The sequence below is a fragment of the Podarcis raffonei genome, chromosome 2, assembly GCF_027172205.1.
Source record: "Podarcis raffonei isolate rPodRaf1 chromosome 2, rPodRaf1.pri, whole genome shotgun sequence".
NCBI classification, from domain to species: domain Eukaryota; kingdom Metazoa; phylum Chordata; class Lepidosauria; order Squamata; family Lacertidae; genus Podarcis; species Podarcis raffonei.
In genome coordinates, this window is record NC_070603.1 from 36,639,498 (window position 1) to 36,651,591 (window position 12,094).

General features: G+C 45.6%; 2 protein-coding genes across 7 annotated transcripts in view; one reads left to right on the forward strand and one right to left on the reverse strand.

Annotated features, from left to right (window-relative positions):
* Window positions 1-8,907, forward strand: part of SPHK1 (sphingosine kinase 1) — a 47,686-nt gene extending 38,779 nt beyond the window's left edge. For all 3 annotated transcript variants that reach the window (XM_053376012.1, XM_053376014.1, XM_053376013.1), the window contains 4 exons: window positions 452-601; window positions 2,113-2,207; window positions 4,502-4,617; window positions 7,655-8,907. In XM_053376012.1, coding sequence (XP_053231987.1) covers window positions 452-601; window positions 2,113-2,207; window positions 4,502-4,617; window positions 7,655-8,489 — 1,196 coding nt within the window. In that variant the 3' untranslated portion in view covers window positions 8,490-8,907. The remainder of the gene's footprint in view (window positions 1-451; window positions 602-2,112; window positions 2,208-4,501; window positions 4,618-7,654) is intronic.
* UBE2O (ubiquitin conjugating enzyme E2 O) overlaps window positions 1-12,094 on the reverse strand; it is an 85,631-nt gene that overhangs the window by 7,297 nt on the left and 66,240 nt on the right. For 2 of the 4 annotated variants that reach the window (XM_053376009.1, XM_053376011.1), the window contains exon 19: window positions 11,581-11,658. In XM_053376009.1, the coding sequence (XP_053231984.1) occupies window positions 11,581-11,658 (78 nt within the window). Of the gene's footprint in view, window positions 1-9,671; window positions 9,769-11,497; window positions 11,659-12,094 lie in introns of those variants that run through there. The other 2 variants (XM_053376010.1, XM_053376008.1) reach the window with 2 other exon arrangements.

A 12,094-nucleotide genomic window follows, 5' to 3' on the forward strand; every position in this document is an offset into this window, starting at 1 on the left:
CCACACTTGAATCAGCACTTGAATGAGCTTCTCCATAGTTGCACAGTCAACAGCACGGAGGCGACTTTTGCATATAGACCACAAATTCTCAATGGGATTTATGTCCGGGGAATTCCCTGGCCAATCAAGTACCTGTATTTGCTGCTCTGTCATGAATTTCTTCACCACTTTTGATGTGTGACAGGGGGCTAGGTCTTGCTTCAATATCCCAGTACCATCAGGATACCTCTTTTCTAGCTCTGGAATAACTCTCTTGTTGAACCTCAATATATTGTGGTGAGCGCATCATTCCTTCTATTGGCTGCAGGGTTCTGACACCATAATGATCAACTGACTTTTCGTGTTTGTTTTAAGTACAGGATTACAAATAAGATAGAAAATATGCTTTGTTTCAATTAATTTGCACAAGGGTGTAATTCCCAATCTCCCCACCTCTGTTGTCTTTGTGCAGAAGCCACCTTTGGGCTACTCTCCCGGCCCTGCCAGGTGATGGTGTTGCTGAATCCACGCAGCGGGTCAGGCCGGGCCCTGCAGCTATTCAAGTCCCAAGTGCAGCCGATGCTGACGGAAGCCAACATAGGATTCAGCATGTTTATAACTGGTAAGTCTTGTGCCTGAACAAGACCACAGTGAAAACTGCAGTCTCTCTCTGGAATGACAGAGGACAATGCATGCACCAAGATGGCTGGAGCCCCACAAAAGTGGTTCTGCTCAAACCTTTATGTACAGCTCTGCTCTGACCCACCCACCCACCCACACCTGTGATATTGCTGGCACTGCCAAACTGGAGGACACTCCTTTGCTCAACTGTCTGGGTAGCTAATATTCTAAAGCAGCCTTCCCCAATCTGGTTGGACTCCCAGCTCTCGCCATCCCCTGCCAGCCTGGCTGATGGTCGGGATCTGGAGAGCACCAGGTTGGGGAAGGCTGATCTAGCAGGATCACGGCCTGCCCCGTTTAAGTACAGTGCCACCTACGTGTGAACAGAAGAGTTAAAAATGCAGGTATAGGCTTGACAAGGCTCTAATCTTAGATTTTTTGCAGGGAAAGGAAACCCAAATAACTCTTCCCTCCAGCCCAACTCAGGTTGACCCTTTTCTGCAGAGTGCTGCTTTGTGAGCATGGCTGTGATTTCACTGATTTCAAAGTGCAGCAAACTTTGCTGTAAAGGTCTGGCTGATCCTGTTAATCCCATTCCAAGAAGGGATGGGAAGAGAGAACAACTCCTTGTTACACACATTTTTTGAGATGTCCATCCCCTTCAGTTCGTAACCTACCGGTAATTCCATGAAACATTGCTTCAAACCAGCTTGCCATTTCCATCAAATAGGATTGGCACAGGTAGCATTCCATTTGACATCAAATGATGGCCAGGAAGAACATATTTTGCCACCTCTTGGAGATAGGATTGTCCTGCCTCACCTGTAGTGTGAAGTATGGTCCTTCTGTCAACTATCCCCACTTCCCCCTGCCCAATCAAATTTGTTTTGCTTTTCTCAATTTCGTGTGTGTGGGCGGGGGAGAGAAATGTCATTTCCAGAAGGCTGAGTGGACTAGTCCAAAAGGTTCATTCTACTTTTTAGTTCTATTTCCCTTCTTGGTAAAGGTTTAGCCAAGAGTAAGGCAAGAGTAAGGTCCTGCCAACCTAGCAGTTCGAAAGCACATCAAAGTGCAAGTAGATAAATAGGTACTGCTCCAGCAGGAAGGTAAACGGCGTTTCAGTGCACTTCTCTGGTTCACCAGAAGCAGCTTAGTCATGCTGGCCACATGACCCAGAAGCTGTATGCCGGCTCCCTCGGCCAATAAAGCGAGACGAGCACCAAAACCCCAGAGTCAGCCACGACTGGACCTAATGGTCAGGGGTCCCATTACCTTTAAGGCAAGAGGAGGATGATTAACAGTTCTCTGTGTGTAAGAATGTGCATTCTCAGCTCTTCCTGACAGGGAATGCTCACTGCCACACTCCTGAATAGCTGTTGGCTCCACTTTCCACAACAATAATACTGCCAGCCTGCCCCCCCAAGCAATAATAGGAACCCTTAGAGGATGCAAAACTATATCCCTCTGGGACATAACATACAAGTCATACATGCTCATTGTCTTTGTTGCTAGAGAAGAACAACCACGCTTGGGATCTGGTGAGGAAGACGGACTTATCCATGTACAGCGCCTTGGTCATTATGGCTGGGGACGGCTTGCTATATGAGGTAAGGGGGGCAAGTGGGATCCGGCTAACTATGGGCTCCCTTGCCTGTTGTGTCTTAGCACCACAGTGCGCCTCCCATCACCAAAGACCGTATGCTGCCCAAGGTGGGCCCATGTTTAATAGTTGTAAAGGATTTTGCTACTTATTCCGATGAGACCTTCTGGCCCACTGCAGTGCAAAGTGTCTGGGAAGGGGACTGTACTTTGGAAGTGGGTGGGAACTGGCAAGGGTTGCAAATCCAGTCTTGGACAGTGAAAGTCTGCAGGTCACAGTTCTCCCACTGTCCTGCAGTCGTTGAAATGTCCTCCTCCTGCTGCACAGTGGGAAACAGGTATGGGAACCCAATTCCATATTGACTCTGGTAAGTGTATGGCAGCACTGGCCGGAAAGGATTTAAATTGGAAGGAGGTTGCAAAAATAAATGAGGGAAGGCCTCCGATTTATGTTTGCAAATTTCATATGGGTAGTTTTTTAAAATGTGGAAACTAATGCCTAACAATTCACATTAAATATTTGCGTGTTTCCCCTCCCCTACCAAAGTTTGCACCTTTGGTACTGGACCAGTTTGATTTGGATTCATGTTGCATGGCAGCAATCAAAGGATAAAACCATAGTAAACTTGCAACCCTTTCCTTAAAAAGAGTTGTGGAAAATTTCTGTATGGTTGCAGGTTGTGCTACACAAGGCAAAATCTAGTAGTTTCTGCTTCAGAAACTGATAGAATACCCACTCCCCTTCCTTTTTCTTAAAGAGTCTTCTCAGTCTTCATGGCTATGGAAAGATATTTGAGAACAATAAGCAGCCTGCTAATGGCGAAGCGATCCAAAAGTTGCAGTGTTCAATAGAAGTGCAGCTTAAATGCAGGTTCTGATGCAGAACTCTAAGATGCTTCTGTGTTCTTATTTTGTGAATGTGGAGTGTATATGGTTTCCAATGGTGGGTTCAATCCAAGCATTTGACTGCAGGGTCATTCCATATCAAGAGATCCAACTTCTTTACTTCATGTCATCCAATTTTCTTAATATTTTGTATGCACACTTGTTGAATGATCAAAACTAAGTTGAGATACGTCAAATTCGGTTACATATGTATTTTGTTGCAATTTTCATGAAGTACTAACAATAATACTTTCAAAGCGTGTGTTCTATAACGCAACAACAAGCTATCACTCCGTTTTAGAACACATTTTTAAAAGAAAAGCCTGGCTAGCTTTTCAGATACCTTTTAATTACATAACTTTCTAAAGAAATGCCTGAATTAACTGATATTACAGTCTGAAGTTTTGTTTTTTCTGTTATATTTTACTCCAAGAAGACCCATTTATCCTAAATAGAAGCCAGTAAGGCAGACATGTATGTACAAAATCTTTCCTCCCAGTGTGATCTCATGATGTAATATTGCAGGTAGATCTTAGAAATATGAAATAAGCAATACTTTTTTTGAAAATCCATAATCCTATTAATTTTTTAATCACTTTTTAAAATTTTGTAACGTACTTTAAATTTTAAATCTAAGTCCATCTTGTAACATATCATATTAAAGCCCATGAAGTTCTGAAGAGATTGGTGTTCATGGTTTTGACGTATCTCAATGCTGGGCTCAGCTTTTTAAGGTTTTTGCGTAGTCCGACAAGGCCAAAGTTGTCATTTTTTTTGAAATTTCAGGCCCTCATAACTCAAAAATGGGATGAGATAAAAAGCTAAATTTTTAGATTTAAATTTAGTTTTGATCATTCAACAAGAGTACAAAACATTCAGAAAAATGGGTGACATGAGGTAACAAAGTTGGATCACTTGATATGGAATGACCCTACAGTGAATTGAAAGCTTGACTATTTGAACTGGTAGAAGTTAGAGCATTCTGTCATTGGAAGGCTGGTCATACCTGACAAGGGTTGGGGATAGCTTGACTGAACTCTCACCTGTAGCATATTCTTTATTAATGTCCTCTCATTTCAAATACTGTAACTACGAGGTGTGCCTGGAACACACACTCCTCTAATAACATCCTGTGCATGTCCAAGCAGATTCAAGTCCCATTGAATTCAGTGAGATGTACTCTTAGAAAGGTGTGTATAAACCAGCGGGTTTTGCGTGCAGATTTTCAGAGTTTGAATTGCAGTACCTGTATGTACATAACCTAAGGCCTGACCCCACCACCCTGAAGACTGGAGTTTTAAATGAACTGGCCATTTTTGTGCTGACCAAGCCAAGTAAGAGGTGGAAAAAAAACACCTCGTTCCCTTATCCTTTCCTTTCCAGTAAACATTTTTGCTATCACGTATACTTTTTGTAGGTGATAAATGGACTGATGGAGCGCCCCGACTGGGAATCTGCTATCCAGAAGCCTCTTGCCATCCTCCCAGGGGGTTCTGGGAATGCCCTGGCTGCTTCTCTCAATCACTACACAAGGTAAGGCATCACCGGCGGTTGGACCCGTGGCAGCTCTGCATGTGTGTTTCCAGGGCCGGCCCTACCATCAGGCAGGGGGAGGTGGCTGTCTCAAGTGAATGCTGTGGGTCAAGAAGAAGCAGTGGCAAGGTGCTGGAGGAGGACAGGGTCAAGTGTGCCACACAGCTTGCCCTACACCTGCTCAACTAACCTGGTGTTCTCAGGTGGAAGATTCCATTTCCTCTTCAATACTGGGGGCAGATTCACCCGCCAGCTTTGCTGGCTTTGGCACTAACAAATTGTGGAGTTTGGGTGTGTGCACTCTCCAGCTTCAGGCAGCAAAATGTACCCATAATTGCATGTGTGAAGTTTGGGTCCTGGGGCTTCTCCATCCTAGGAACCTCAGGCCTTGGGGTAAGTGAGGGTGCGTTAAACTACTTCCCACCCATTTGGCTTATGGCACATGCTGAACTGGTGGTGTGCAGGTGCCACTACCAACAGAATCCTACTTGCGCACACCTTGCTTTACAGTTGGTTAAAAGCATGAAATTGTGTGTGTGTGTGTGTGTGTGTGTGTGTACTGGCACCCACACATGGCTGATTTCTAGCAGCCACCACAGTTATGTTGAGCTCCAAGCAATGTTGGGAGTTTCCAGAACAACCCCTCCATGCTGAATTATCTTTCTTTTGTCAATCTAAAATTTATGATGTTTAAAAAGATGCAGGAGCCCCAATACAGTTCCCACATTGGAGGAAAGCATGAAAGGTGGGTCATGGGACAGCATGATTTCAAAGGCTACATAGGGTGAGAGTTAGCAAAGGGCATCTCCTGCTCTCATCCAAAAAGCCAGCCCACATTTCACACTGAGTGCTCAGGGCTGTATATGAGCACTGAGTGGTTAAATAAAAACAGATCCTGCATGAAGGCTAAGTTGTGTGGTGCAATGGTAAGCTGCAAAGTTGCAGATATCCTTTTGCAGGCTTCTGTTCTGCAAAGAATAGAAGGGGAAGGAGACATTCAGAAAACCGAAACTCTATGGGAACCCCCAGTCTTCTGCTCATTCTAACATTCTACCAGGCTTGCAGCTGGACCAAGATTGGTACCTGCTCCTGCCCTGTTTATTGCACATCTTTCTGCTTAGTGGGGCTGGCAAGGCAGCTGCACTTGACAGACTTTGCTTGACAGCCAATGGTGTCTTGTAATCTCCTACCACTGCTGTCAAAGAGGAAGGGCATCAGGGGGACAATGTGCATTCACAAAAGAAGCTTAATTACAAGTCCTCAGCTCAGGTTTCGATCTGCTCCCTGCAATCACAACCAACATCCCCCAGCCCTGGCCTCTGCCCCTTCCACAGCTGGCCACCTTTCCCATCTGCTCTGTGACTAATCCTCATTTCTTAGTGGGCTTCATCTTGAGGAGGGAGGGGAGAGGCAATGAGGTGGGTCGAGGGTGTCGCTAATGGGTGTTTCTCTCCCTGTCCTGCTGGCTCAGCCACCTGGCTCCTGCACCCCAACTAATGCTGCTGCGTAATTCTCAGGGAAATAAGGCTTTGAGAGCATATCTGGGCCCAGTCCAAGAGAGCAAAGTGAGTCATGCTTAGGACACTGACACAGGGGTAACCAAGCTGGTGCCTTCCAGATGTTTCAAGAAACACTTCAGGCCCACCATCTTGCTTGCTCTTCTTTAAAGTTAAATAGTGTTGCTTTGCTTGCCTGTAATATCTTATTGTAGGGGAATCTGCAGCCCCTTTGGAGATGACGGATTTTGTACAGTAACAACACTAAATGGCAGCAGGGGGAATTACTGGGTGTATAGCTCATCTGTAAAGCATGTGATTCTCATAGAAAATGCCCTATGTTCAATTCCTGACCTCTCCAGGCAAGACTGGGGAAGGCTCCTACCTTGAAACCTTGCAGAAAATAGTGAGCTAAACAGATCAAACCTCTGATATCCTCTGTATGGAAGCCTAGTTTTCTCCTGCCACCAAAGTGGCAACACTGACCTCTCCCTCCCTACTGGTTTTCAGTAGATGTTGTGAATCAGATGCCTGGAAGATGTTTAAGCACTTGATAATGGGTATAAACATTCACTTATAAAACCTAGCACTGTAGAAACTTGTCTTTGGGGCATTCTTTTTTTACCCTGATCTTCCACCAACATGGTTCCCAGAGCCACATTCATGAAATTGTCCTTTTATGCTGCAAGCCTGTCAGTAGGGGCTAAGGGGGAAACCAGCAAACCCAGGTAGTAGTTCTGTACTGTTGTTGTTGTTTAGTCGTGTCAGACTCTTCGTGACCCCATGGACCAGAGCATGCCAGGCACTCCTGTCTTCAGTTCTGTATAGTAGTCTGTATAATGAACGGCTTGAATGGAAATGCTTCAGGGTCAAGAACAGGTCAATTGGAGCTAGTTTCTCCGCAGAGCCGATGCCCTTGGCCCTGCTTCCCATCTCTCCCACTGCTGCCTCTAGGTGTGTCTTTGCCCCAAAGGCGCATCAGCTAAGAAGCCATAATGGGACACCCACAAATCCCTACTTGTGGGGGGGGGCACTTTTGATGATTCATGTTGGTGGGGGGAGTCCAGTGCCCTCTGGTCACTCTAGCTAGTCTCAGATGATGAAACCTGACAGCTGCAATATGGCGCTGCTCCCTTGTCCATCTGCTGCTGCATCCCAGCCCCACCTTTTTTCATGCGGCTACAAGGGGCTGTTGGGACAACGGGCCGCCTATAGAATGCTTGAGAGAACAGAACCCTGATACTGTGCTTCCTGTGTGATGACCTAGCTGAAGCGAAACCACCACTGTATGGTTGACTCCCACACCAGAGGTACCACTGTACTGGCAGCACACAAGGACACCAAAGCAGGAGTCCAAAAACTGTTTTGTCCCAGCCCCCACCCTGTGGAAGAGGAAGGTAACTTGGACCTTTGACTTTCAGGATAGGAGACCTTTTGTGCAACCACTTCTTTATTTGACCATATTCCAGCTCCAACTACCCATGGGCTGGCCCCTTCCATGCCACTGTTTTCATGCGCTCCCTTTCTTTCTCCTGCTGCAGCAAGGGCCACTTCAACAAGGAGGAGCTGCTCATGAACTGCACTTACTTCCTCTGCAAAGGCCTGCACGCCCCCATGGATCTCATGTCCCTCCACACGGCTTCAGGCAAGCGACTCTTCTCCTTCCTGAGCTTTGGCTGGGGCTTCATCTCCGACGTGGACATTGCCAGCGAGAGGTACCGCAAGCTGGGAGGCGCCCGCTTCACCGTGGGCACATTCCAGCTCCTGACGACGCTCCAGGTCTACAAGGGCCGCCTCTCCTACCTGCCCTGCGGCGACCAGAGCCCCAGCCCTGGCTCTTCACCCTCTGCGGTGGGACACGGCTCCCCGTCGGCGCTGCACTCCGAACAGTTCTCCTTCAGCAGCAAGAAGTCCCTATACAGCTTCTTCCCGTCGGTCTCTTCGTGCGCCAGCAGCAAGAGCTGTTTGCTCGAGGACTCCTTGCTGGTACCCTTTGAGCAGCCCGTTCCTGAGCACTGGACTGTAGCCCCGGAGGAGGAGTTTGTCTCCATCATTTGCATCCAACACTCCCACCTGGGAGCAGACCTCCTGTTGGCCCCCCAAGCCAAGCTGTACGACGATGCCATCCACCTCTTCTACGTCACGGCGGGGGTCTCCCGGCTTTCCATGGTCAAGTTTTTCATGGCCATGGATAAAGGGACGCACCTGGCTCTCAACAGCCCCTATCTCCACTATGTGCCTGTCAAAGCTTTTCGGCTCGAGCCCCTGGTGCGCAAGGGCTCCATGACTGTGGATGGAGAATTGCTGCCCTGCGAACCTGTGCAAGGTCAAATGCACAGGCGGCTTGCCCGCGTCATCAGTAGCACAGGGAGTTGAAGGGGCGGGGTGGGAGGACCCCCGATGCTGCACATCATCAACACTATCTCTGGCAGGGATAATTCTCAGGGGAAACTTGGCTTGCAGAGCCATTTTTTGAAACTACAACACGAGTAATGGTGGAGCCTGTCCTCCGGTGGGCATAAGACTCTCACTCTTCCCTGCAGTTTCAATGTCTTCCTGCTCTGCACTGCCCAGAGGAAGAGATGAAGCAGGTCTCCAAGACCATAGCTCTGTTTTGCCTCTCCATCCAATATCAAACCTTCTATGCACACCAACTGCGGCTGAAGCAGAGAACCTGCTGTCATCCCAATGCAGTGGCTACGTGAATAAAAATGCCTCAGTCCAATGCCACTTTGGGGACCACTTTTAATCCTCCTGTAATTTTTTTTAAAATAAACTCACTCTCTCACACACACCCAAAGTTGTACGTAGCAGCCAATTATATTCTTAAGGAGAGATGGAATAAAGATTTACCCTTTTTCCAAAAGAAAAAAAGCACTATCTTGAAAAATTAAGGTTAAAATGATGCCAGCAGTAATCTTGATGCTAAGTTTTAGGTTGTTCCCTTGGAAAGGGAAGCATATCTTAACAAATCCTTTAGTCTTGCCTGCAAATGACAGGTGGGTGAGTAACACTGGACTAATGAGAGAGCCGCTAACTTTCTCCCATAGTGGGTACATCAACAAACTGACATGCTTGCCACTTTCCTACCATACTATGACAAAACTAGCACCTTAATTTGGACTAAACTGGCACCTCTGCTTTTCTCAAGGTATCCAGTATATCATCTCGCAGACGATGGTAAAAAGATAAGAAATTTATTGCCAAAAATGGCTGAAATGATTCCTGTCCATATTTTCATAGTTATTCATTAGGTAAATGCAGACAAAATTGGAGTGGTCCATGAAGAGTCCTAACAGAAAAGGGTGATTTTTGTCAGAGGTACCCACACATGAAGGTGGACTAACATTACTGTACTTGCACACCAACCTAATGGTGAAAAATTCAGATAATGTACAAGGATTCTTTGTTTTAGAAAGTTAAGATTAATAGCACAACTGCTTTTAAAGCTGGTGTTCTCTCCCACACACACACACACACACACACACTCCTACCAAAAAAAAGTAGACAGGAGGATTTATTGTTAGCTTTTGACTTGTGGTCCTAGTGCTAGCTGAGGCAGATGGGAGTTACGAGTGCAACATCAGCTGGTGGGCCACAGGTTAACTGCTAAAAAGCAAGCAGCAATACAGATCTCATGATGCAGCAGTCATACCTTAGGTAAAGAAATAAGAGGATTAAGTAGTCGGATGGGCAGTGATCCTGATTTCATAACTCTCAGAGCAGCTGCGAGAACCATCCCTTAAATATTTAGTATCAAATTGGTGGAATTGACACAAAAACAGTTACCAATGTTTTGCTACCGACTTCTGGGCACTGCAGTTTTAAGACTCAGATTGAACAAACTGGAACATGTCCAGTGGAGGGGGCAACTAAGGAGCTGAGAGCTCAGGAGACCAAGTCCCTATACAAAAAAGGTTGGTGGCATTGAATAGGGTTAGAGAAGAGAAAAATAAAGGACTACAATAGCCATCTTTAAATATTTGCAGGGCTGTCACATAAGATGATGGAACAAGTTTGTTTTCTGTAGTTGCAGAAGGTAGGACCGAAACCACATGCCCTGAATTTCAAGAAAGTGGCTTTGGACTAAACATTAGAGAACTGCCTGATTGTATAAGCTACCTGACAGTGGAACAGACACTGTCTTAGAAGGTGGTGGATTCTCTTGCATTATAAGTTTATGGGCAGAGACTGGATGGTCACCTATCAGGGATGCTGTAGTACCAAGAAGTTGGCCCACACAGCCTTGAGATCCCTTTGAGCTTTATGATGCTATGAAATCACATTTGAGTTTATGCAGAATATGTTTAAATTAGTACATTACCATATTGTTTTTATCCTACAATTAGCTTTGATTGTACAGTGGTACCTTGGTTTACGAACTTAATCCATTCCGGAAGTCTGCTCTTAAACCAAAGCATTCTTAAACCAATGTGTGCTTTCTCATAGCAGTGAGGGACTCAATTTACAAATGGAACACACTCAACAGGAAGCGAAACATGTTCTGCTTCCAAGGCAAAGTTCACAAACCAAAACATCTACTTCCAGGTTTGCAGTGTTATTAATTCAAGTTGTTCATAAACTAAGCTGTTCTTAAACCAAGGTACCACTGCAATAAAGAGACATTAAGCCAAGATGTTATAGATAAAGCTGTGTGCTGTAGTGCATACACTAGCTCTTAGAAGCTTTGTTATAATTGAAGCCAGCGTATGGTCCTTGTGACAAGAGCCACAAATGGACCTCAACATTTTATCAAACCAGTCTGAATGCCTGGATTTTTCGGCAAAGGCAATGGCTTGGTCTCCCACCCTGCCTTATATTAAAACTGCTGGAGATTCTGCCCTTATGGTGATGGGGCCCGGGGTCTGGAGGCTTCTGCGACATATACTGGATATACAGTGCCTTGAAGCCAGGCTGGTGCACAAGATAGCACAGAATCCCAGGGGACACGGAGCATACAAGGTTATGCAGAGGCCAGATGTATAGCGGCATGTGCAGTCTCCACTCATACATTCTGCCTCTACAAAGAAAAATGGGTGATCAGATTGCAGAGCGTACATGGGGGGTGGGTGGGTGGGTTGGGTTTTGCAGTCTTATCACACCGGGCAACAGCGGAACTAATCCTCAGTAGACTGAAGAATGGAGATTGTGATGAAACATATTGAAAGGTGGGGAAGAAGAGACACTCTTTCTTACCCATATCTCTTATATAAAAACCCTTGAAAAACCACAGTCAAACTCGCATTTTTTGTTTAAAACACCCCAATCAGTTAAGACTGCAGCAGTTCTTATTTGAAAGCAATGAATGATGACTAGCTAGTTCAATTTACATGGAAAAAAGTAAACATGATGCATAGCACAGTGCTGAGTGGCATGTTTACTGGAGCAAAGGAACTGGCTTATATATTTTTTCTGGAACGTCTAGTTCTTTCACCCCAGATAACAAATTCATATGTTTGTGTCTGACCTGTATAACCACAGGAGTCATGTGGTTTGAATGCTCCTCTATACCTTGATTGCACTGTCTGCCTCCTGACTCGTATTCCTGGAAGAGAACAGAAACTAGATGATCAGAAAATGTGTAAAGAAAGAAAGAAAACCTTTCCAGATATTAGTTTCACATGGTCATGAATCACTCCTGCTAGGGTCAGCGAGTACCACCACAGAATTTTAGTCAACTAATATTTAATAATGTTGTTTACATTTGATGACCTTCCCAAATAACATTTTACTTTCTGCTCCAGTGTGGGCCAGGGAGGCTGAGCAAGGACACAACATGAAATACTGAGAGTTGGATATTAGGATTTACATGTGTACAGGACTTGCTGTGTCCTGACATTCCTCTCACCAACTGGGCAACTTAAGATTCCAGTTGCTGAGGTGTGTGCCTGGGTTTTCAGAAAGGAGACCTATGAGAAGTTCGGACTAAGTCATTGTCACCATTCTTAAATGTACGTACACACAGATGTTGTGAACGATTT